The sequence below is a fragment of the Martes martes genome, assembly GCF_963455335.1.
Source record: "Martes martes genome assembly, chromosome: 4".
Lineage (NCBI taxonomy): Eukaryota > Metazoa > Chordata > Mammalia > Carnivora > Mustelidae > Martes > Martes martes.
In genome coordinates this window covers 88133515-88155345 of record NC_137891.1, presented here as the reverse complement: position 1 = coordinate 88155345, position 21831 = coordinate 88133515, and the positions used below count along the sequence as shown (strand labels likewise).

Sequence of the window (21831 nt, the reverse complement as noted above, 5' to 3'; positions counted from 1 at the left end):
CTCTCACACTGTTGAAAAAACTTTTCATTCCCCATCAACTACAGAGTCAAGTCCAGACTTTTCAGCCTGGCATTAAAGGCCCTCATCATCTCTTTCCAACCTGCCTTTCTGACGTGCTTTTCTGTGCCACACATCAGATGCCATCAAACTGCACCCACGTTTCCCTGCTTGGTTCACACAATCCTATCCTCATGGAATGGCCTTCGTTGTCCCCACACCATCTACTTGTTCAAATTTTATTCACACTACAAAGGCCTGAGCTCAGGTGCTATCTCTACCATGAGGCCTTCCAGTACTTTTTTAGTAAGAAAAATTTGCTCCAACCTTGAATTCCAATAGTACTCTACCCCATATTATGGTGCCCCTCACCCTCCACCTTCAGTCATGGACATACGTGTTGTATCTCCTCTACTAAATAGTGGGCTCCTGGACTGAAGAATTCCTGTTTGAGTCACTTGATATTCTATAAGGTCCTGAGGATGTTTTTATATAATTCACCAAATGTTCATTTGATTCATATTAATATAAATATACATGATGAAAAGAAAATAGCAATGTCTAGAACAACAGTTTGCTAATGGCCTGAGCCTGCATTCCTTTATATAGTCAGCTTCCTTATAAGGACCTTAATTCTTTCCCTGTTGAGTTAGAAGGAATCAGAAAGATTTCGGATACTATTTGATTCCCAGACCCCGACCCACACCCCTTACTCAGATCCAGAACCAATTCTGCTCAAGACTTCTCAACTTTGCATGCTAGGACAGCACATTCGTGGCTTGAAATCAGTTATACTGGGAGTATTTTCACCACAAAAATATAAACCAAAAAAAAAAAAAAATCAACAAATGCTACAAATTAGGGCATTTTTTCCCCCAAGAGCAAATTACAGCATACTACTGCCCAGATCCAAAATTCTGCCTCATCATTCTGCTAAGGAAACCTTGAGATGCCCATCATGGCCCCCATGGAAAATGATCCAGCTATGCTCTCTAGTCTCTCGCTGTCCCCTCAGCAGCTGGTAGGGACTCAGGGGCCTAAAAGAACTCCGGAGTCAGAGTGGCTGAAGAATTAGATGGTTATACCACCAAGTTTTCTGTTCTTCTAGTACCTTACCCTTCTGTTCTGGGCCTGCCCTTAGATAGAAACCATAGCCATTGCTTCCCTTCTTCATCTCCACAACCCGGGGCTGGTGGGGTAGCAATTTCAAACTGGCTGTCTCTCTCTTGAATTTTATCTTCTGTTCAGCATGGAGCTTGTCAGTCTCCTTGTCCACCAGCAGGAACATGACACGACTTCCAGAGTTCTTCACCTGCAACAACACACACAGGTAAGACCGATAGCCATTGTCAAGAACAGTGTGGGAAGCAGGAAAGTTTCTTCCAGGAGGCACACAGTCTCTGGATTCGATAGAAAATAATGGAATGTAAGGCCCAAGTTTAAACTATGATACTCTTTCCTACCATCTCACTCGTCAACACTATCTCCATGTCCATAGCTGTGTTTGCCTTTGCTAAGTATGACCTCACCCGCACAGATGCTAACTGAATCCAAGTGAGAGCTAGAATTCAGAAAACCCAGAAAGGTACTTAAGCGAGGTACTTAAGTCTAGAAAAGGAGTTTGGAAAAGCATGAAAAGGTCTACTTCGAAAAAGTATTCTACCAAGAGAAGATCAAGTTGGTCAGTTTTCAAGTTTCCATATGACCACAAAGGAAAACCTCAGAGGGCTATCCATGTGTCAGGGAACTGTGCTGGGACATAAGATTTGGGGTAACATGTCTTCCAATACTCTCTATGTGTAGCTCTCTATCCATCACCACGTTGGTTATCTGCCAGCTTGTAGTAAAACATTTTCGTAGAACACTGACTTTGTTATAAATTCGGAGGGGGGCTCCCAATCAGGTACAAATAAGATCCAAAAACTAAAGTTAACAATACTTTAGAATGCTTTTCTCCAAAAACCTGAAACCAGCAAAGGCCTTATTCCAGAACCCCATGTTAACACTGCTGACACCACTAGTGAGTCCATACCCTCTTAATGCAAAGGGTTGTTAACCTCTCATCACTATATTCCTCCCATCATAAATTGCCATTCGTGTCTTCCTGTCACTTCTAGTAAGAGTAGAGTGAAAAGTAAGGAAAGTCCCTTTGGGCTATACCTTTGCCACCACTTCCTCGTGGCTGGCATCTTCGACATTCTCTCCGTTCACTTCAATCAAGTGATCCCCAGCCAGGACACCAGCTTTCATAGCCACACCTTGAGGCGTTATATCGGTCATATACACTCCCTTTTTACCTGAAAGGGCATGGACAAGCATTACAACTCCATTTCATGGAAAGCCCAATTATAAAGGGTTTTCTCCCAAAAATGTAAAATTACAACTTCCAATTTTAAGGCTAACTCAAATAGACTGGGGCTTCTGATCTGGAATTAAAATTATAGCTCCTGGCACAAAGCTTGACACAGATGTTGATCGGTTGGTTTCTATTAATCTGAGTAGAATTTCTGAGCCCAGCTGAATGCAAGGAAGGAATCTCAGAGGGCAGTGGCCTCTTGAGGCAGAAAGCACCAAGCTGTGCCCTTGCTGCTTCATTGTGCCTTACTCCCATTCTTCGCCTTTGTGGAATTAGAAGGCATCTGTTCCACTCTGTCCTCTTTAATTAGTACTATCGCCAACCATCACACACCAGTGAAGTCACGAAATCTCACTCATTCCAGCTTAAGAGAACAGAGGCACAGAAGGGTGGGCACACACAGTCAGTCTGGATTAATAGATGATGTGACTTAGGTGCTTCTTATAGAAATGCTGCCAATTCTTTCAAGATACTAATATTTCAACCTGGTCAAAGGGTAGCTTCATAAAGACAAAATAAGTGATTTATAAGGAATAACAGTATAAACTGCTGCCTTAAAATTTCTCTGGTTGCCTTGTTATATATTTGTTACGAAGAAAACATTTTCTTCATAAAGCTAATCGAAACCATTTATTATGTATACTAGCGCAAGAGTCCAAGGAGTAGAATCTGAATTATGATAACTTTTACACCATTTTGTTGATAATGGACTTCTACGAAATGCCCAGCTTCCCTTGACCACCTGCACCATTATGTTTAATAGTGGACAAACTTGAGAAGTACCTTTTTTTTTTAAAGATTTTATTTATTTGACAGGCAGAGATCACAAGTAGGCAGAGAGGCAGGCAGAGAGAGAGGAGGAAGCAGGCTCCCTGCTGAGCAGAGAGCCCGATGAGGGACTCGATCCCAGGACCCTGAGATCATGACCCGAGCTGAGGACAGAAGCTTTAACCCACTGAGCCACCCAGGCACCCCTCTTATAGCTACTTTACATCACTTGCTATAGGTTAAATAAGCCTTGGAAACAATTTATGTCTACTATTGCTCGGCTCTTCATGATTTACTCAATTATGACCCGTGCTTCTCCGGTAGCGGAAAGAACGTGGGAGGAGTAACGTTCAAGGTCGAACCCGAAAGGCTTATGTAGTCTCTGTGTCTCCCGCCTACATCCCAGAGACACCATCACAGAACCACGGGCAACTGAGCAAAAGCCAGCCTGCATCTCTATTAATTCTAGAAACAGATCTTCTAGTACTTCTAGTACTTCCTGTCAGACAGAGGCACCTCAGAGCAGGGGAGGCTAGGCACTACTTCAGTGTCACAGGAGTGGGGAGACTAGAACAGCCTCCTCGGAAACTAGACCAGGGTCTGCCTCATCAACAGGTGCTCCAGAATTTGCTGAATAAAGGAGCATCTGGGCACTCAGAAGTGAAAAAGTAGCTATTTGAAAGTAGCTATGATGAAGAATCTCCTTTTTCTTGCCTTTTCTTCCTGTTCTCCCCTCCCTCCTCATCCTAAGTCAGACAGGAAAGAATAACAAAGAAGCATCAGCCCTCTCACCCTCTGGCCTCCAAGGCTCAGCCCAACAAACACTGGGGGACAGGAGTGCCCAGCACCCCTCCCTGCCCTGGGCTGGGTCCAGTGTTTTGATCCCCCATTGCGCAATTGTCAAAGCAAGGGAAAGGCCAGGGAGGGAGGGAGGGTAGGAGGGAGAAGCTGCAGTTGGACAGCCAGAGCATCTGAAAAATCTGTCAAAGAAGTCATTAACCAATAATAATATCTTTCTTCAGGAAAGGCCACCCTCGAGCTCACCTTGGACAGTTTTCAGAGAGAAGCCATAGCTGTTCCCCTCCTTCACCAGGTAGCAGAGCCGTGGCTGAGTCCAAGTCTGTGCTCCTTCATTCACCACAGAGGGCAGTTTCTTATCATTCAAACTCAGCTCCTTTTGACTTTGACCCAACTCTTTCAAGTCTACCTGTTTTTTCATTGCTTTCTCATAGGAATTCCCATCCAGGACTAGCAAAGTCACTGAATTCCCACTCTTTCTGACTAGATCTACAACCTAGGAAGAAGAAAAAGATCACTTTAACCAAGAAGCCTATCAGCGCCCATAGGGGATCCTCACCATCTGGCTCATTCTCTGCATCTAGAGATTCAGAATGCTGACCCCTGAAGCCCAAAGAGTCAGCAGATGGGGCTCCAGCTATCTGTACCCCATCCCTCCTAAGATCCAGGGGCAGATTGGAGGGGACAGGGCTCTAGCAGTGTTGTAACCTAGACTGTGGCCCAGTCCCAGCTGGGCTAATGGAAACAGCATGGCATTGTGGAAGGAGCATCCACTAGGGGGTAGGCAGAACTGGGGCAGGTCAGATCATCCATGGGTTCGCTGCATGAACACATTAGCAAGTGAAGTTCTCTGAGCCCTCTTCTGTGACATGTGATATGGAACCTCATGGGTTGTGATAAGGGTTCAACAAAATCATGAATGTGAAATTGCCTAGTATAGTTCCTGACATATAGCAAACATGATGCCTATGGACTCTGACACTATTCAGTCTAGGAATAACTTTACAGTTCCCAGTTCATTGGAGGGGACTTGAGTAGCAGGCAGAAGGTATGGCCATAAAGGGGTCTGCCTTGCCAGTGGCAGCTGGGAACTCTCCACCGACCCCAAAAACTAATCAGCAGAAATGTTGAGACTAAAGAGATCCTAGAGGAAGAACCCCAGATGGCCTACTCACCTGCATATGCTCTTCCTTGTCCACAAAGATACCATTGATCCTAAGAACTCGGTCTCCATCCTGGAGGCCCGCCTTCTCTGCCGGGCTACCCTTCTCAACCACCCGGACCAGGTGGCCGTCAGTGTCCTTCTCGATTCGCAGGAAGAAGCCATAGCTTTGCCCTTCTTGTTTAGACAGTTCACATTCTCGTGGATGGAAGGTGGAAGCCATTTCTGTGATGAAAAACAAATGGATAAACCCATGGGAAATAAAATCTGCTTGGAGAGAGAACCCTTGTCCTCCATCCCCCATAATCCTATTCTTCTAACCATGCCAAACCTAGACTGCAGCCAACACTGGGGGCACAGGAGGCCACCTTCTGGGACTTGCTAATGATTTCCAAATCTATTCCCCAAGGGCGATCTCTTTACTTGAGTTTCAGACCCATGTATTTGGCTGCGTCCTAGACCACAGATTTTTCAGTTTCAATAGGTCCAAGACTAAATTCCTCTCTGTCCCCTGATCTAAAGAAAGTAGGTCTAAATACCTGACCTAAAAATTTTTAAGAAAATCCAAGCCCACTCTCATTCAAATAGGTGACAAGCCTCCCAAGGACTAGGACTTGAGGATAAATCTGTGGGCAAGACAGACCTATCCTTTGCCCCCCTATCAGGGAGAACGTATTTTTACAACAACACATAGTGAATTGTATGCTAGGACAGAACAGAGTTGATGAGGCAGAGTATAACAGAGGGCGTTGGGAGTAGGGAATGGGACAGGCAGAATTAATAATGGCCTCCTTGGGGGCGCCTGGGTGGCTCAGTGGGTTAAGGCCTCTGCCTTCAGCTCAGGTCATGATCTCAGGGTCCTGGGATCGAGCCCCACATCAGGCTCTCTGCTCAGCAGGGAGCCTGCTTCCTCTTCTCTCTCTGCCTGCCTCTCTGCCTACTTGTGATCTCTATCAAATAAATAAATTTAAAAAAAAAAAAAAAAAAGAATGGCCTCCTGGGAAAATGATTTTCCTAAGACCTGAAGGATGGGTAGGAGTCAGGTGAGCTAGGACAGGATCAGGAAGACCTCAAACAAGTAAGAACAAAGCAGCCCTCACAGCTGGCCTGATCTATTGGAGAGGAGATATAGAAAAGCAGTTGACAGAACCCTGAAGCTCTAGCCCAAGCAGAGTAGAGATGCCCTGCAGAGAAAGAACTCCCATGGCCGGGTCTGACTTCTCCCACCCGAAGCAGCCTCTGCTTCCATCCATCCTGCCCTTCCTTTGGCCCCACTGCCAGAGCAAGGTCCTGGGCCACAGCAGAAAGGACAAGCGTGAAAACCACCAGCTTGTGCTTGGGCACCCAGTTCCTGTGGGGAAGGCTGCTGCTGGTGTCATCCATCTCTCCTGGCTGAAGCGTTTTCTTTCACAGGTGAATAAGAGTGGGGACCAGAACGGCTGGTGCCAGGCAGAGGCCCGGGAGCAGAAGGCTGGCCTCTGCTGCTGCCACTGCCCGCAGTGCGAGCCCTGCGTTTGGCTCATCACAGTTCCCTACCAGTAAATCGGAGAATAAACCGTCTGTCCCTTCCCTCCTAGAGGGACCCGGACAGATGAGCATGGAGGGTGGGGTGGAGGAGAGACAGCAAAGTGCTCCAGGCTCCCTAGCAGCCACAGCACAGTGATTCCAGATAGCCATCTCTGACCTTCATGCCCACAGAGACACACAGTACAAACTGGGCAGAAAGGCTCCCACTGCCTGACAGATTGGCCACTGCAGGGAGTCGTCTCAGCCGAGTCTGGCAGCCACGCCATTAGTGGCAGGAATGACTAAGCAGTCAAGAAAACAAACCGAGAGACACGGTTTCAAGTGATCTCTCGCCAAGGGCCCAGGGCCTAAGCCCTCCCCACAGCATCTCCAAGGAAGAGAAAAGTCGAGCCACAATCATGTGGGCAGTGGCCACCCCTGGGGGACACTGGCAAGCTCTCGAAGCATGACCCGCTGCCAGGAAGACACTGCTGTGGGAGGAGACGGGGAAGGAGGGTACTGGGGGGAATTGGGCAGCACCCGAGCGGCTGGCGTGCAGGCACCTGGTCTCCCGGAACCTTTATTTTTCTTTTGGCTGAGCATCTGGCCTGCATGTTATCAGTTCCATTTTCCAGCTCAAACCCACTTCTATGTCTATGTCCAAACTCACCTCTAGATCCCTCTCAACTTTCAATTTCATGGGACTAAAAACTGAAAAAAACCAAAGCTCTCTGAAATTTGGGGCTAATTATAGAGAAACTTCAACCAAAGCCTGCAAAATCCACAACATGTCCTTATAATCAAAATAGAGGCCATTCAATGCTGTGTTTTCACCAAAAGAGGAGATGGTCTGTGGTCAGTACATGCATGCTCCTTCCTAAGGCACCCGCCCCTAAAATTCAGCGATCTCACACCCTGGGTGTCAGCCACAGTATCGTAATCGCCTTCTCTGAAGTTCTACGAGGATAGAAAGTGAAACTCCTTGTCAGCCAGACTAGTCCCATGTTTAGGGAAGGGGAAAGAGGCATCATTTTCCTAGGTTTCCAAGGAGACCCACAAGGAAAGACAAAGCTCTATTTCTTGGCAAAATCCCGAGTTGTTTATTTATTTGGTGAAAGTTTTCAAACAACCAGACAGCAATCACTCAGATCTGCACTTGTCTTTGAAGCCTCCGGTGCGGGCCAGGAGATGGCTACCACTCTGAGCCACCTCGGGCTCCTGCCACCTCCACGCAATCCAGCCACTGATGCCGGGGCCCATGCCACACTGATGAAATATTTAACCCCTTCAACCATAGCAACAGAGAAAAGCAGATCGATACCCCAAAAGCCAGGCCTTCCATGGGACCCTTGGCGCCCTAAAACGATTTCCTTTGCCATCTCACCAAGTGACACTTCAACTAGAAGCCAAAGAGCCTGGCTCTGGTCCAGCTCCAGACCTGGGTCCATCTGGTGTTACACCCGGCCCTAAGTCAAAGCTGGGATCCATGACTTTAGCAAGATTATCCCTTGCTCCGTGATGAGGATGCCTGGGACTCTGGAACACAGGGCATAACTGGAAGGATCTTTGTATTTAAGGATACTTAAATTATTATTTAAGGATACTTTTTGTTTCTTCACTCCCAGCCCCCATCTTCTGTTTCCGGAGAAAATCCAGACTGAACCCCTATGGTGGACAGGGAGTTAACTAGTGAAGGCATATGGATTTCTATAATACTGTACCAGCAGTCATCGAATGCTGGAGTCTGTTAAACCTTCAGCAGCCTTTTCCCCCAGTTCAGATAGCCAAAATAAAATACTGGAAATGAAAGGAAGCTCTAACCGCTGCTGAGCTCTGGGAAGAAAGTCAACTCTTGGCAACAAAGTTGCTTGTCTGTGGGAAAGAAAACAAAGTGCTGGCTGGTGGTCAGGGTGGAAAGTCAGGGTTCTTTTTAATCATTCTTAATTATTAATCATACCTTTAGACCCACCCCTTCTTCCAAAAGAATTAGATTATTGCTACCAGGAAAGAGCGTAATATGCCCATAGTCAAGAAGGGAAGTTCGGCACACTTTACAAGTTGGGCAGGTGAGACAATGACAACAGCGGAGGGCAGGCAGGACCTCTGGAGGTGGCCGGAGAAGAAAGAACTGAAGCTACTGAGCTTTTTTCCATAGGAAAGAAATAGCTGGTGGAAACTAGGGACTCTTCTGAGCCCAAGGCAGGCCAAGGCATCTCAGCTCCCAGGCAGCCATCAACATGGGCCCATCTCTGACCTCGAGTCAACACCCCCTCACACAGAGCAGAAGTCTAAGCCAGGAGGTGTTCCTGAGGGGAGCATGATCTACATAAACAAGACCCAAAAAGCCAGGAGAGTTCGGCTTAGTGGGCCAAGGCTAAGAAGTCATCTCATTTTGCCCTCCATTCGCCTGTTTGGGGCTGGAGGCTACAGGACTTCCCTCAGCAGGGTTAGCCAGGGCAACAGTGAGACTCCATTCAACTGATCCCCGTGCCAGTGGGACTTACAGTGAAGTGTGCCTGCTCTGTCACTTTGCACATGAAAAAGTTCTCTGTTTGGGCGCCTGGGTGGCTCAGTCGTTAAGCGTGTGCCTTCAGCTCAGGTCATGATCCCAGGATCCTGGGATCGAGCCCCGCATCGGGCTCTCCGCTCGGCGGGAAGCCTGCTTCTCCCTCCCCCACTCTCCCTGCTTGTGTTCCCTCTCTCGCTGTGTCTCTGTCAAATAAATAAATAAAATCTTTAAAAAAAAATGTTCTCTGTTCTACCAAAATAATCATAATCATAATCTGATTGTTAAAAATGGGCAGAGGACCTCAATAAACGTTTTCCCAAAGAAGACATTCAGGGGGCACCTGGGTGGCTCAGTTGTTAAGTGTCTGCCTTTGGCTCAGGTCGTGATCCGGGGGTCCTGGGGTTGAGCCCCGTATCAGGCTCCCTGCTCTGAGGGAAGCCTGCTTCTCCCTCTCCCCTGGCTTGTGTTCTCTCTCTCACTGTTTCTCTCTTTGCCAAATAAATGAATAAAATCTCTACCAAAAAAAAAAAAGAAAGAAAGAAAGAAGACATTTAGATAAGCAAAGGGACACATGGAAAGCTGCTCAAATCACTAACCATCAGGGAAATGCAAATCAGAACCACAAGAGTTATCATATTACACTTGTCAGAATGACCAGTAACAAAAATAAATAAATAAATATATAGTAAATATATCACTCAGCTATAAAAGAGAATAAGATCTTGCCATTAGCAACAACATGAATAGACCTAGAGGGTATTGTGCTAAATAATATAAATCAGAGAAAGACAAATAGGGTAGGATTTCAGTTATATGTGAAATCTAAAAAAAGGAACAAACAAAGCAGAAATAGGCCCATAAATGCAGATAACAAACAGACAGTGCCGGGGGAAGGGGGTGGGGGGTGGGAAAAAGAGGTGAAGGGGAGTGGGAGAGACAGGCTTGCCGTCATAGGGATGAAAGGTGCAGCACAGAGAATACAGTCAGTGGTGTTGGAATAGCACTGTAGGGGGACAGATGGCAGCTACCCTTGAGCATATCATAACAAAGTTGTGGGCCCACTATTTGTACACCTGAAACAAATGTAACACTGTGTCAACAACTATACTTCAAGAAAAAATAAAAATTAAAAAAATAGAACATTCTGTTCTAACAATGGCTACATGTGGAAATTTCTAATTAAAAGCTATCATAAAGGGGCACCTGGGGTGGATCAGTCGTTTGAGGGTCTGATTCTTGATCCCAGGGTCATGAGTTCAAGCCCTGTGTTGGGCTCCACAGTGGACGTGGAGCCTACTTAAAAAAAAAAAAAACCTATCATAGGCATGAATGCTCACAAGTCTACCCAGTATAGGAAACAAGGGTGGGAGGGAAGGGATTTTAAAGCCACTTAGCTCATCAAAAATCCATGATCTACACGTATTTGAGAGTCTGAAGGTCAGGGGGAGCCTGATAAGAACACAAAGCATTTCCCAATACAACAGTCTCTGAAACATTGCCCTACTCTAACACAGAGTTTGTCTAACACCTGGGAGCTTCCAGGTATTATTGGTAAAGGAATCCTGAGGTTGCCAAAGATCACATAAAACACAAGTCAGGTGAGATCAAATTCTTCTGAGGAAGGAAAAGAAAGGACAGCTCCTAGAAAATTAAAGCAAGAATTATAGGATCTTCATCCATCTCAGACCTGGGGGTCGTCCACTCATGCCCAAAGGCACCATCTGGTTTCATCAGAGGGAACAGATATATTTAGCTCAAACAGTATAAATTCACAGACCTTCAGGTGAGGCCAGCAATAATAAATCTCACTGCCATTTGAAAACTCACTACGTGTCAGGCATGGTACAGAATCTCACCGAACCCTCCCCATCACCTTACAGATTTGATTTTCCAACCCCCACTGGCCCCCAGAATCACCTATAGAGATTTATAAAATCTTAAACCTCACCTCAGATCTACTGATTCAATCTCCCAGCTTGAACCTGAACATGCATATTTTGAGAACCACCCCCACCCAACTAGCTTAAGAAACTAGTGCTTAAAACCATCCCTTGCTGCTCCCTAACTCCTGTTTTCTCTCCTTGGTCTTGGCATAACACCCTCATGGGTCAGAGAGAATGTCAAGGTTGGGTGAACTATTAACAGCCACCTTAAGCTCACCTTTAGTCAATATGAAAAACCAAGTGGGCAGCTTGGTTAGGGGAGGCCATTGCCACCCTATGTGGTCCTTGGGATCCAGCTCTGACCATGGCCAATGTCCTGGCCAACAGTATAGGAGTGTGTGACGAACTTAGTCTGGGCATCGTGCCTCCCTCCCCAAGTCCCAGTTCTGAGCCAAACAAAATCAAGCAGAGGGGGGCACCTGGGAGGCTCAATCGGTTAAGCACCTGACTTCAGCTCAGGTCATGATCCCAGAGCCCTGGGATCAAGTTCCACATCAGGCTCCTTGCACAGCAAGGAGTCTGCTTCTCCCTCTGCCTGCTGCTCCCCCTGCTTCTGCTCTCTCCCTGTCACATAAATAAAATGTTTATGAAAAAAAAAAAAAGAACAAAACAGATGAAACCAACCTTGAACAGCTCCCATGTGCTCTTTATTCTATGAATTAAGTGTGTGGGCCCACTCCCCAACCCCTAAATCTAACCATCACAGAGGCCATGCCTCCTCCATCACCCTGTAGGTAGAGTCTCAAGTTCCATCCTTCTCTGAGACCCCACCAGTCATCTTGTGATTCTACCAGTCATCCTGTGAGGCCCTGGGGAGGGGTGATGCTTGCCGGCTCTACCTCACAGTTTCTTGCTCCCTGTCAACCTCTTCCCCATCCCTCTGCCTTAGTTTCTTCAGTTAGCATATGGGAGTGAATGAAGTCTATTTAGGATCATGAACAAAGGTCCTTTAACTTTCTCCTGAACATCAAGAAGACCTAGGACCCTAAAGCTGATTTCATTAGTCCATGCCACCAATGCTTGCCTCACACTTAAGTGCAAAACACTCTTCAGTGGTTGATGGGATAAAGTTTAAAAAAACCACCTCTATTCTCAAGGGACTTTGTAGTTCAATAGGAGTGAAGGAAAAGTTTTAATACAAAAATAGCTATCACCATGAACAGAGTATAAATGCCATATGACCTACAACACAACATAAGCGCAGGAAAGCTCCATGGATTAGGTAGGGCTTGATGTAGACCTTGACAGCAGATAGGTAGGATTTCAGCAGATATGAAAGTAGGAAGAGAACATTCTAAACAGAGAATAATGTAAACCTCCACTGTGGAAGTGGGAACGTGTTGGGGTACGGTCAAGGAAGAGTTAAGAACTCAGCATGACTGAGGGATAGCAGCCAATGTGTCCTTCCATCATGGTGACACATTAGCCTGTAAGGGCCTCGAATGTCAGCCCAAGGAGCTCAAGGCGTATAAGCAGAGGGATGACTGGACCAGAGCTGGGCTCCAAGAATCGCAGGTGGGATGAACTGAAGCAAAGATGCGCTGTGGGGAGGCCAGGTGAGAGGCTGTTGCCTAATCCTACCCAGTAAGGCCCTGCCCTAGGATGGCAGCTGTGAGAACAGAGAGTTGGTGACGGTGGTGGAAGAACTACAGCGAGGACAGAGTGTATCAGTTCTTCAACCCTGTTCCCTCCAATTTCTCCATGCAGAGGTGGCCACAGACAGGGAGGTTTCCGTAACACAGATGTCCAAAATACTTATTTACACTCGCTGTGACCAGTGAACAGGAGGTACAACAGGGCCGCAGCCCCCGGTGGTGTGTGTGTGTGGGAAGGGTTCCTCTCCGCAGCCTCTGCGGACCTTACTTCCATGCAGCTTGCCCGCGGTTCCACATCACCAGGAAGGTGCCTCAGCTGCGCCAAGCGGCACATGCGCAGTACAGCCTTCTGAGGCCGCTCTGAGGCCGCCACTGAGGCCACAGACCGTGGCTGTGTTTTGGCTCCTCTCCATTCTGAGCTACGAGGATACTCGAATTCTGCAGTCATCTTCCCATTCCGTCTACTGCTCCATAAAGGCCATGTGTTACTTGGATTTATGACCTTAGCTCCGTTTTTCCTGCTACCCAACTCTGAGAGCTCTCCTCCATTAAGCCCTAGACTCCCTTTCTGTGTGGACTGAAGTGTCCCTCCCAAAATTCGGATGTTGAAGTCTTAACCGTGGAGGTGACTGTATTTGGAGATTGGGCTTTACAAAGAGATAAGGAAGGTTAAATAAGGTCGCAGGGTGGGGAATAATCCAGTAATCCTTGTGAGATGATGAAGAGACAGGAGAGAAGTGCACACACCCAGAGAAAGGCCATGTGAGCCCACAGAAGGTGGCCATCTGCAAGCCAAAGAAAGAGGCCTCAGAAGAAACCAGCCCTGCCAACATCTTAATCTTGTACTCCCAGCCTCTAGAACTGTGAAGAACTAAATCTCTGCTGCTTAAGCACACACACATTCCACTGCCCAGTCTGTGGTACTCTGATTATAGCAGCGGGGAGACTAATGAGTCTTCCACTTGGGTCGGATGTTGCCAAGGGAAGGTATCAGAGAAGCCCATGCTCTGGTGACTAACAGAAGAGTGACGGGAGTATGGGCCTGGAGCTCAGGACAACGGACTGGGCGTGTGCCGCAGAGTTAAGGAAAGCCTCCGAGTGGGAACATGGAGGACGAGGTACCCAGGATAAGGCCTGGGGTAATCCTATATCCAGGCAATCAGAAGAGGAAGCAGAGAAGGAATAAGCAGAAGGCCGAGATTTTACAGCGCAGTCAAAATGAAAAGCATTTCAAGATTGTAATTAACAATGCAAAATGATGTTAAGAGGTAAAGAGAATGAAAACAGAACATGTCACTAAGCTTAGAACACTTGAGTCCAGGATGGAGAAGGGCCTGAGAAGCTAGTGAACAGTAACAGAGGCAACAGATATAGATACATCTCGAAACACATGATGGACAGAACAGGGATAGCAGCTTGAGGGGAAAAGCAGGGCTGATGGTTTTATTCTGTGAAAAAAATTAGCAGTGTGTTGGTGTATCAAGGAAGGATACAGGGAGCACAGGAAATGGGTTTTACCTCGATGGAACAGAATATTTCCACTAGGGCCAAAGTTAAAAAAAAAAAAAAAAAAAAAAAAGAGGGGTGCCTGGGTGGCTCAGTGGGTTAAGCCTCTGTCTTCAGTTCAGATCATGATCTCAGGGTCCTGGGATCGAGCCCCACATCGGGCTCTCTGCTCAGCAGGGAGCCTGCTTCCCTTCCTCTCTCTCTCTCTGCCTGCCTCTCTGCCTGCTTGTGATCTCTCTCTGTGTCAAATCAATAAAACCTTTAAAAAAAAAAAATGAGATGAAGAAGAAAATGTCAGTTACCTTAGCTCCAATCTCTCCTGCAGAGTAACTACAAATCAGGAATTCTGAGGATATAGACCAAAATGTCCAGTGGGCTCAAACTGGCAAATCGCTAGGGTCAGGAGAGGCCTGTGGATTTGCTGCTATTTAGCACTTTGAGACAGCTACTGGGAGGGGATAGGAACCAGGAACGCTGGATCTGCCAATTTGTCAAGAGAATCTGGAAATCCAGATTTATACAAAATTTCCCCACTGTAAAAAGCTGACAGCTATTTGAAATTTTTAAGAAACTCCATGCAAACCCAACAGAATTGAGCCCCTGGGCTGGCAGTTTATAACCACTGGCCAAAAAGGATTTCCAATAGCTACAGCATTGCTTCACTACAATGAGTCAACAAATTGAATACGATTTTCTAAGAAACAACTTAGGTTAATGTTTTCCTATTAGATAGATAGGCCAATCTCATTAATTGACCGTAGACCAATCAGGATGGCTTCTCATGGCTTTTTCTCACCACAGGGTCCATGAATAGAAGGAGAAAGTGGTAACTTTTACCATAAGTTGGGGGTTAGACATGTTTAAAAAACAGAAAGCTTGGAGATGAGGATTTCCATACTTACAATGAGCACAGAGCTGGAATGTTAGACCAACATGAGTTGGCAGGTAAGAGAAGTCAGAGGCTAGGGCTGGAGAGATGAAGAGTGTCAGGGACTGGCTGAGCAAGACAAATGGGGAGAAGGAGGGAATGGAAGGAGTAGTTTCGAAAATTAAGGGGTCAACAGAGGAAAGGTCATCTTAAAAGATCTATAAAACAGTAATTTCTAGTCATGAGTAATTTCTAGTCATGAAAAGTCTAAAAAAATGTCTAGGTATATAGCTGATGTGAAGGGAATTCGTATTTTTATTTCTATCTTCCCATATCATTCAAGTCTCGGTAAAGGACATTATTAAGAACTAGAGTTTGGGGCATAACCCAGTTTTTAACCCCAGCATCACCACTTTCTAGCTGTGAGAACATGGGTGACTTCTTTAATTTTGAGCTGAAGACAGAGGTACACCTGGAATAGGAAATGCATATAGACATGGTGAAGAGGACTTAAGATCGACCAGGTAAAGCATCTGAGCACAGTATCTGGGACATAGAAGGCAAGCCATGCACATTGTCTTCCCGGTCCTCTGGTGGGAGCCCCAATCCCTTTTTCTGCGAGAACACTTGAACAGTATTCCCGGTTTTCTCTCTAAAGCAGACAAGAAGGGCTGGGCTGGGGCTAAGCAGGCCCCTTGATCATTAGGCCAGGGTTCTCTGCAGCCCAGCTCTTTAAAGTTAGCATTAACCATCGGAAAGACAGGGCTGAAGATTTTGTTGCTCAGGAACTAAAACTCATGTAATGAACTCCGATTTCTCCGACCGATCCCAGAAGGAGCATATAAGTCTGAAAGCCAGGGAATTACAAAAATAGAACCAAATACCATATATCAAAGAAGCATAAGTTTCTGGGGAGCTTTACAAAACTTCCAGACCAAGTGGTGGTGGGGGGCGCCGCCGGAAGCAGATGAGCTCTAACAGGTGTGCACATGAGGTAACCAGCACAGGCACCAAGGAACAGACAAGGGTGGAGAAGGTGCGTGAGGGAAGCGGGACCTTGTACCCGGAAAGCTTCTCCAGGTAGGGACCATGGCAGCCAAGCAGTAACTAGTGAGCAGGCTCACCCGCCAGGCCACATCTCTGAATTTCCAAAAGATTCAAGAAAGGGCACGGGAGAAATGCATTCTGTTTGGAAGCAGAAAAAGAGAAGAGCACTGCCAGCTGTGACCCACAGCCTGGTGCAAGGACTTCACCAGGAAGGAAGGGGTTGGACTCTTTTGGCTAGGATGCAGCAGGATTGGTCTATAAACACGGTGCCTACAGCCACTAGTCACGATGGATCCAGTGCTATCTTGTCTAATACTTTGGAACCAGTGGTGCAGGGAGTACCAGACCACAAAGAAAACAATCTCTCCTCAAAAGGCACTTATGTAACCAACACCAGTGGAAAACTACACAGCAGTCACTGAGCCACACAGCAGGTGAATAATGTTTAACCCTAGTAATTGTGACTGTGGATGGCTATTTGTAGGACTAGGAGGTACCACAGAGAAATCACTTCTGTTTCATCAAGGCATAAGGGGAAGAGAGAGTGGGAGCCCAGGGTAACATTCAACCTGAATGATTTTCACTTTGCACTGAACTACTTGCTGGTCTATAAAACCCTTAGAACTTCAGCGAGAAGGCAACATTCCCAGGAAGCTTGACCAGGCATCTGGGCACATTGTGTCCTCATGGAGAACACTGTCCCTCCCTCCCTGGTGTGCATCTGTGTCGTGAGTGAGACAGACAAAACACTAGAGTTCTATCAGAAAAATGCCATTGGTGGAGACTATGAGATAGTAAGTCAGCACAGGGACAGGCCAAGAATCCCCAACAGCCATCGGCCCTGACCAAGGCCTCCTCCTGCCCTGGGGTGTCTGCCTTCCTTCAAGGGCAGCCTCAGAGCCTCAGACACACAGTTTCTTCCAACGGCATAAGAGGAATCCTATCGTGTCCCAGCTGGGATTGACAGATGTCCCCAGCAAGGAAGAGATAAAGATTTCATCTTTCTTCAAAAACATTTCACCCGGAGCAGGTTCTAGGTCTTCACTGCAGATAATTCACTTGGGACCACCTGGGTTCCTCCTTGGAAAAGCAAGACCTGTGGAAGTTCAAACACTCAAGTGTCTTCATTTTAAAGAATTAGTGTCAAAAACAGAAGGATAAGCGGGACCCTAAGATATGTATTTGCTAACTTTACTTTCCCATTGTCACAGTTACCATTTGGTCTTAGCCAGCAAGAGATTTCAAATGTGGGAAATTAATGAAATGCATTCCACTGAGCATTATGTGGAAAAGAGTGACTCCAGGCCCAGGGAGTTAATTCTTACTCCTCATTTATGATAAGGAATGAATCTGCTTATCTCAAAGTTCACGTGGCCAGCTGATAGAAAATACTACCCCCAGCCCCCAGGCATCATGAAAGACACTTTGTCCTACATGGCAGGACTCTGGGCTGGAGGTCAAGGTCTTTCACACTTGACTTGCTTACCTAAGAGTTCTGCAAGCTGGGAGAAGGACAGAGTCAACACTATGTGGGAACAAAGACGCCCTCACAGAGAATAACTTTTGCCACTGGTAAAGCTGGTAAAACCTGAGAATAGCCAAATCACCCTGAGGGTTGGTTGGAACAGCGGCTATCCCTCAAACTGGCATCTTGTTCTATAAGACCTCTTGACCTTGAATTTCTACCCCCTCATTGTTTTCATGTGTTCCAGAGTCCTCCTGCCCCCAGGCTCTCCCACCTACTGTCTTGAGATCTTGCCATCATCCTTTCAGGTTCTAAAAGAATCATTCAAGGGGCACCTGGGTGGCTCAGTCAGTTAACCATCTGACTCTTGATTTTGGCTCTGGTTATGATCTCAGAGTTGTGAGATCTAACCCCATATCAGGCTCCATGCTCCGCTTAAGATTCTCTCTCTCCTCCTATCCCTCCCCTGCTCTCTTGCTCTCTAAAAAAAAAAAAAAAAAAAAAAAAAAGAATAATAAAAATAAATAAAAACAAAAGAATCACTCAAGAAGCAGAATCCAGACTCCTTGCTCGGGCACAATCCCGCCCTACCTCATTCCTCTAGGTGCCTCAACAGACAGCCAGCTGGCCTGCTCATGGCCACCCACACCCAGCCTGCCCTTTGCTCATGCCTGGAGTACCTTCCCCACTCTGATTAGTTATACATAGTATCTCCTAAGCAAACATTCTTTCCAAGTGAATGAATCTAAAACCTACCCGTTTTCAAGGCTCAGGTCAATTTTAAGTTAAACACAAATCCTTTCCTGAGCACCACAGTCTGAGGGCATCACTCTATTGTCTGAATTCTAAGTATCATTTATACAATCGACAAGGTATATTTGGTTCGTACCACGGGGCAGACAGATCCCAAGGCCCTAATCAAATTAGACACTGTCCTGCCCTCACAGAGCCCAGGAGTGCAGTGGGGAAAGTTAGAAACACAATTACCCAAAAATGGCATGGTACAGTAATATCTAAAAGAAAATGTCTTGCTATTGTTAAACGTGTTTACTGAGGTCCTACTAAGCACCAGGCACCAGCCTAAGTACCTATTATGGTTTACATTTAATCCTAATGGTCCACACTGAAAATAAATAAAATAAATAAATAAATAAATAAAAGTGAGAAAAAGAAAAAAGGGGGGGGGGAGAAAGAAAAAAAGAAATCCTAATGGTCCATGCCACAAGTAAAAAATAAATTTAAAAAAAGACTCTGAAGAATTAAGTTGGTTTCCCATGGCTATTTGGATAAGCCACAGAGCCTGGATTCAAACCCACTTGAGTCTGGGCTCCTTTCACCATCTCCCCAGCCTCCCACTGAGGTATCTGCTGTGTTAGGGGACACAAGTAGTTAGACTGGAAGGAGGAAGGCAGCCCAGGTAAAAGGAAGAGTGCAGGTGTGAATGGTCCAGAAAGCCAGGAGAAGAGGTAAATGTCGAAAGAAGCAGCAGTTCAGGTGAGCCTGGGAAGCACGTTAGGCTCAGTCTTACAGGAGATCTCCAGTGTTCATGTTGCATGAGGTTTAGAGCCTCAGAAGCTGGAGGCCGCCTAAGACCAAGAGCAAACCCTGCAGAGCTACCCTCAAGCTGCCTAGAGGCTATTGTTCCTATTTATCAAAACTCCTTGCCACTACCTGGGCTCCTTCCTTCTCTGGGGCTATGCCCATCACAGAGCTGTCTGAAGACCATCAAACAGGGGCGCCTGGCTGGCTCAGATGGTTAAGCATCTGCCGTCAGCTCAGGTCATGATCTCTAGGTCCTGGGATCGAGCCCCAGGTCAGGATTCCCGCTCAGCAGGGAGTCTGCTTCTCTCTCTCTCCCTGCCCCTGCCACTGCCCCAGCCCCCTGCCACTTGTGCTCTCTCTGAAGTGAATAAATAAATCTTTAAAAAAAAATCATCATAACAGTAGCACAGACAGTGTGTGAGGCCCTTCAAGGTACGTTCTCCCACCTAATCCTCCAGACACCACAACAAGGTGGTTGTGCCTGTCTGATGGAGGAGGACACAGAGTCTCAGAAAAGAAGAATATGTCTGCTTGCAATGCAGCTTTCCAGCATCCACACTCTTCATCACTTAGCCAATGAGAGTAAGAAATCGTGAGGCAGCCCCTCATGAAATGCCAAGGAGAGGAGTTGCCGCGATCTTGAGGAAACATATCTAAGTTGAACTTACTATGCTCATATGCAACAAATACGAAAATCATTTAACCGGGCTGTGGCCAGAGATATGCATTCCTACATGATCAAAGCCAGGCCCTCAGATGCCCCGAGAGTATCGGAGTGCTTAAGCATCCTCTCCTTGAGAGCGGTTTCTCAAAACACTCTGATTCCATTCTTGCAGCCCATTCCCTGCCACACTAACTTGCAGCCCATTTAGCTGAATAGCTAAGCATCTACTCTACGCCAGGTCACTTCCTAAGAGCTGGGATTAGAGCAGTAACACAGAAGACGAGATCTCGGCTCTCCTGAAGCCTGACGTCTGGCAAGGGTGATTAGTAGAAAGTAAACGAGAGGACCTCTGGTGACAAAGGCTATGAATGAGGAGATGTGGTGGTGGGACTGAGGGGGAGGCTGGCTTGGAAAGCCCTTCCTGGGAAGGTAACATTCCGATTCAAACCCAGACGACAAGAAGGAGCCAGCCTTCTGAGCTGCAGGATAATGAAGTCCTCATACTTAGGGCTCCACCTTGGCTTGGTGGGCTGAAGAGGACATTGGCCGTGATCTAGTCCCAATTCCCGATTTATAGGTGAGTCCAGAGAGGCTTGTTGAGATGAAAACACCAGGAAGAGGTGCCTTCACTGACCACAAGACTGTTTCCTCCCACAGAGCCTTTGGTATACACACTGGAAATGTACACACCTTATGTTTATGCTTTTAATCCCCACAAACATGTCTCATTTATAATTTTATATTCAGTACAGCCCTGGGGAAAGTGAGGCCGTCACTGATAGATGGTGAAACTGAAGCCCCTACTGTCTTGTCTAACGGACTGTCACCACCAACCAAACAACAGCACGGGTTCTTTGTGCCCCAGTCCCGTGTCCTTTCCCCTGGAGGAGAAGCAGCTGTCTACAAACACAAGACATCATTACTAGCTACTTCATAGTTTATGGTGCAGAGATCATACAAAAGAGTCAAAGATAAGAACAATTTACTTAGTCATAACACACAAACTCAAAGTCCCTGAGTTATTTGCTGCAGGAAAGAACATGTGACTACAGGTGACTAGACACCCGCGCTCCTATGACTTCTGGATATAGGACTGAGAGCAGGCACATCGAACAATGCTGCAGGGACAGCTGAGGAGGAAGGAACCAGCCTGGACCAAGGGTCTCCTCGGCTGGAAAACCCTTATATGAAGGCATCTTTAAGTCCCTTAGTCTCTTCCTCTTAGGAAGAGACCAGTGGTTCCCAAACCTGGCTGCACACCAGAATCGTCTGGAATGTTAAAGAAACAAAGATTTTCAGACCCACACAAGACCCAAAGAATTATAAACTTCAAAGGGTAGAGCCTGGGGAGGTTGCTTGAAAACTCAGCCAGCCTAGAAACTCACTGTTTTTTTTTCTCATTTCTTAGTGTCGTTGTGTGATGAAAAGAGGAGATGCCTATTTTTATTATTGGGTGGGAAAGTTAATTTAGGTTTTACCCTTGAAGGGAGGCTTCCAGAAGAAAATCTCTAAAACACAAAGCTCTTGCCTAGTGGGGAGGTCCGAGGAGTATCCCCCTGGTGACCTGTGAGGTCTGTTGTCACGCTCCCTTTGGGCTGCACGCCAACCCCCTAGGCAACCGTGGGAAAGCTTTTTCTGAGGATCAGTTTACCAATTCCTTTGTGAAACAGACCCTAACCTATGAGGGTCAGGCATCACGAGCAGAGAAAACCTCAGAGTGTGAACAATTCCCCCCCCCACCCCCACCACGAAAGGCCCCTGGCTCCTTCCCCGCAGGCCTCCCTTCTGCCCTGGATAGCCAGCCACTGCTTGGAAAAGGAGAAAGGAAAAGAAAGAAGGCGGTTCAAGCCCAGGCAGCTCTGGTGCCCTCAGTCAGGGGGACGAGAGACGGCTCTTACCTGAATCTGGAAAGAAGAAAAGCTGGTCCGTTCACGGGGAATTCTCTCTCTGCTGGTGAGCTCTAGTCTTGGAACTCACTGGACTTTGAACAAAGATTGATTTAAAAGCTGATGTATTTAACAGGGACCTGTGGTCTGAGTTCAAGTGACCTCTGTCCTGCTTCCTGCCAGCTGGTGGGCCCTGAGCAGCTCAAACCTGAGACAACC

At 46.7% G+C, this 21831-nt stretch overlaps 1 protein-coding gene across 1 annotated transcript in view; it reads right to left on the bottom strand.

Annotated features, from left to right (window-relative positions):
* The window catches only part of PDZK1 (PDZ domain containing 1), a 39371-nt gene extending 17540 nt beyond the window's left edge, over positions 1-21831 (bottom strand). Inside the window, exons 1-5 of the mRNA XM_080802364.1 lie at positions 21625-21831; positions 5095-5306; positions 4166-4415; positions 2158-2294; positions 1114-1309 (exon numbers count right to left, since the gene is read on the bottom strand). Of these exons, the coding sequence (XP_080658490.1) occupies positions 1114-1309; positions 2158-2294; positions 4166-4415; positions 5095-5304 (793 nt within the window). The 5' untranslated portion in view covers positions 5305-5306; positions 21625-21831. The remainder of the gene's footprint in view (positions 1-1113; positions 1310-2157; positions 2295-4165; positions 4416-5094; positions 5307-21624) is intronic.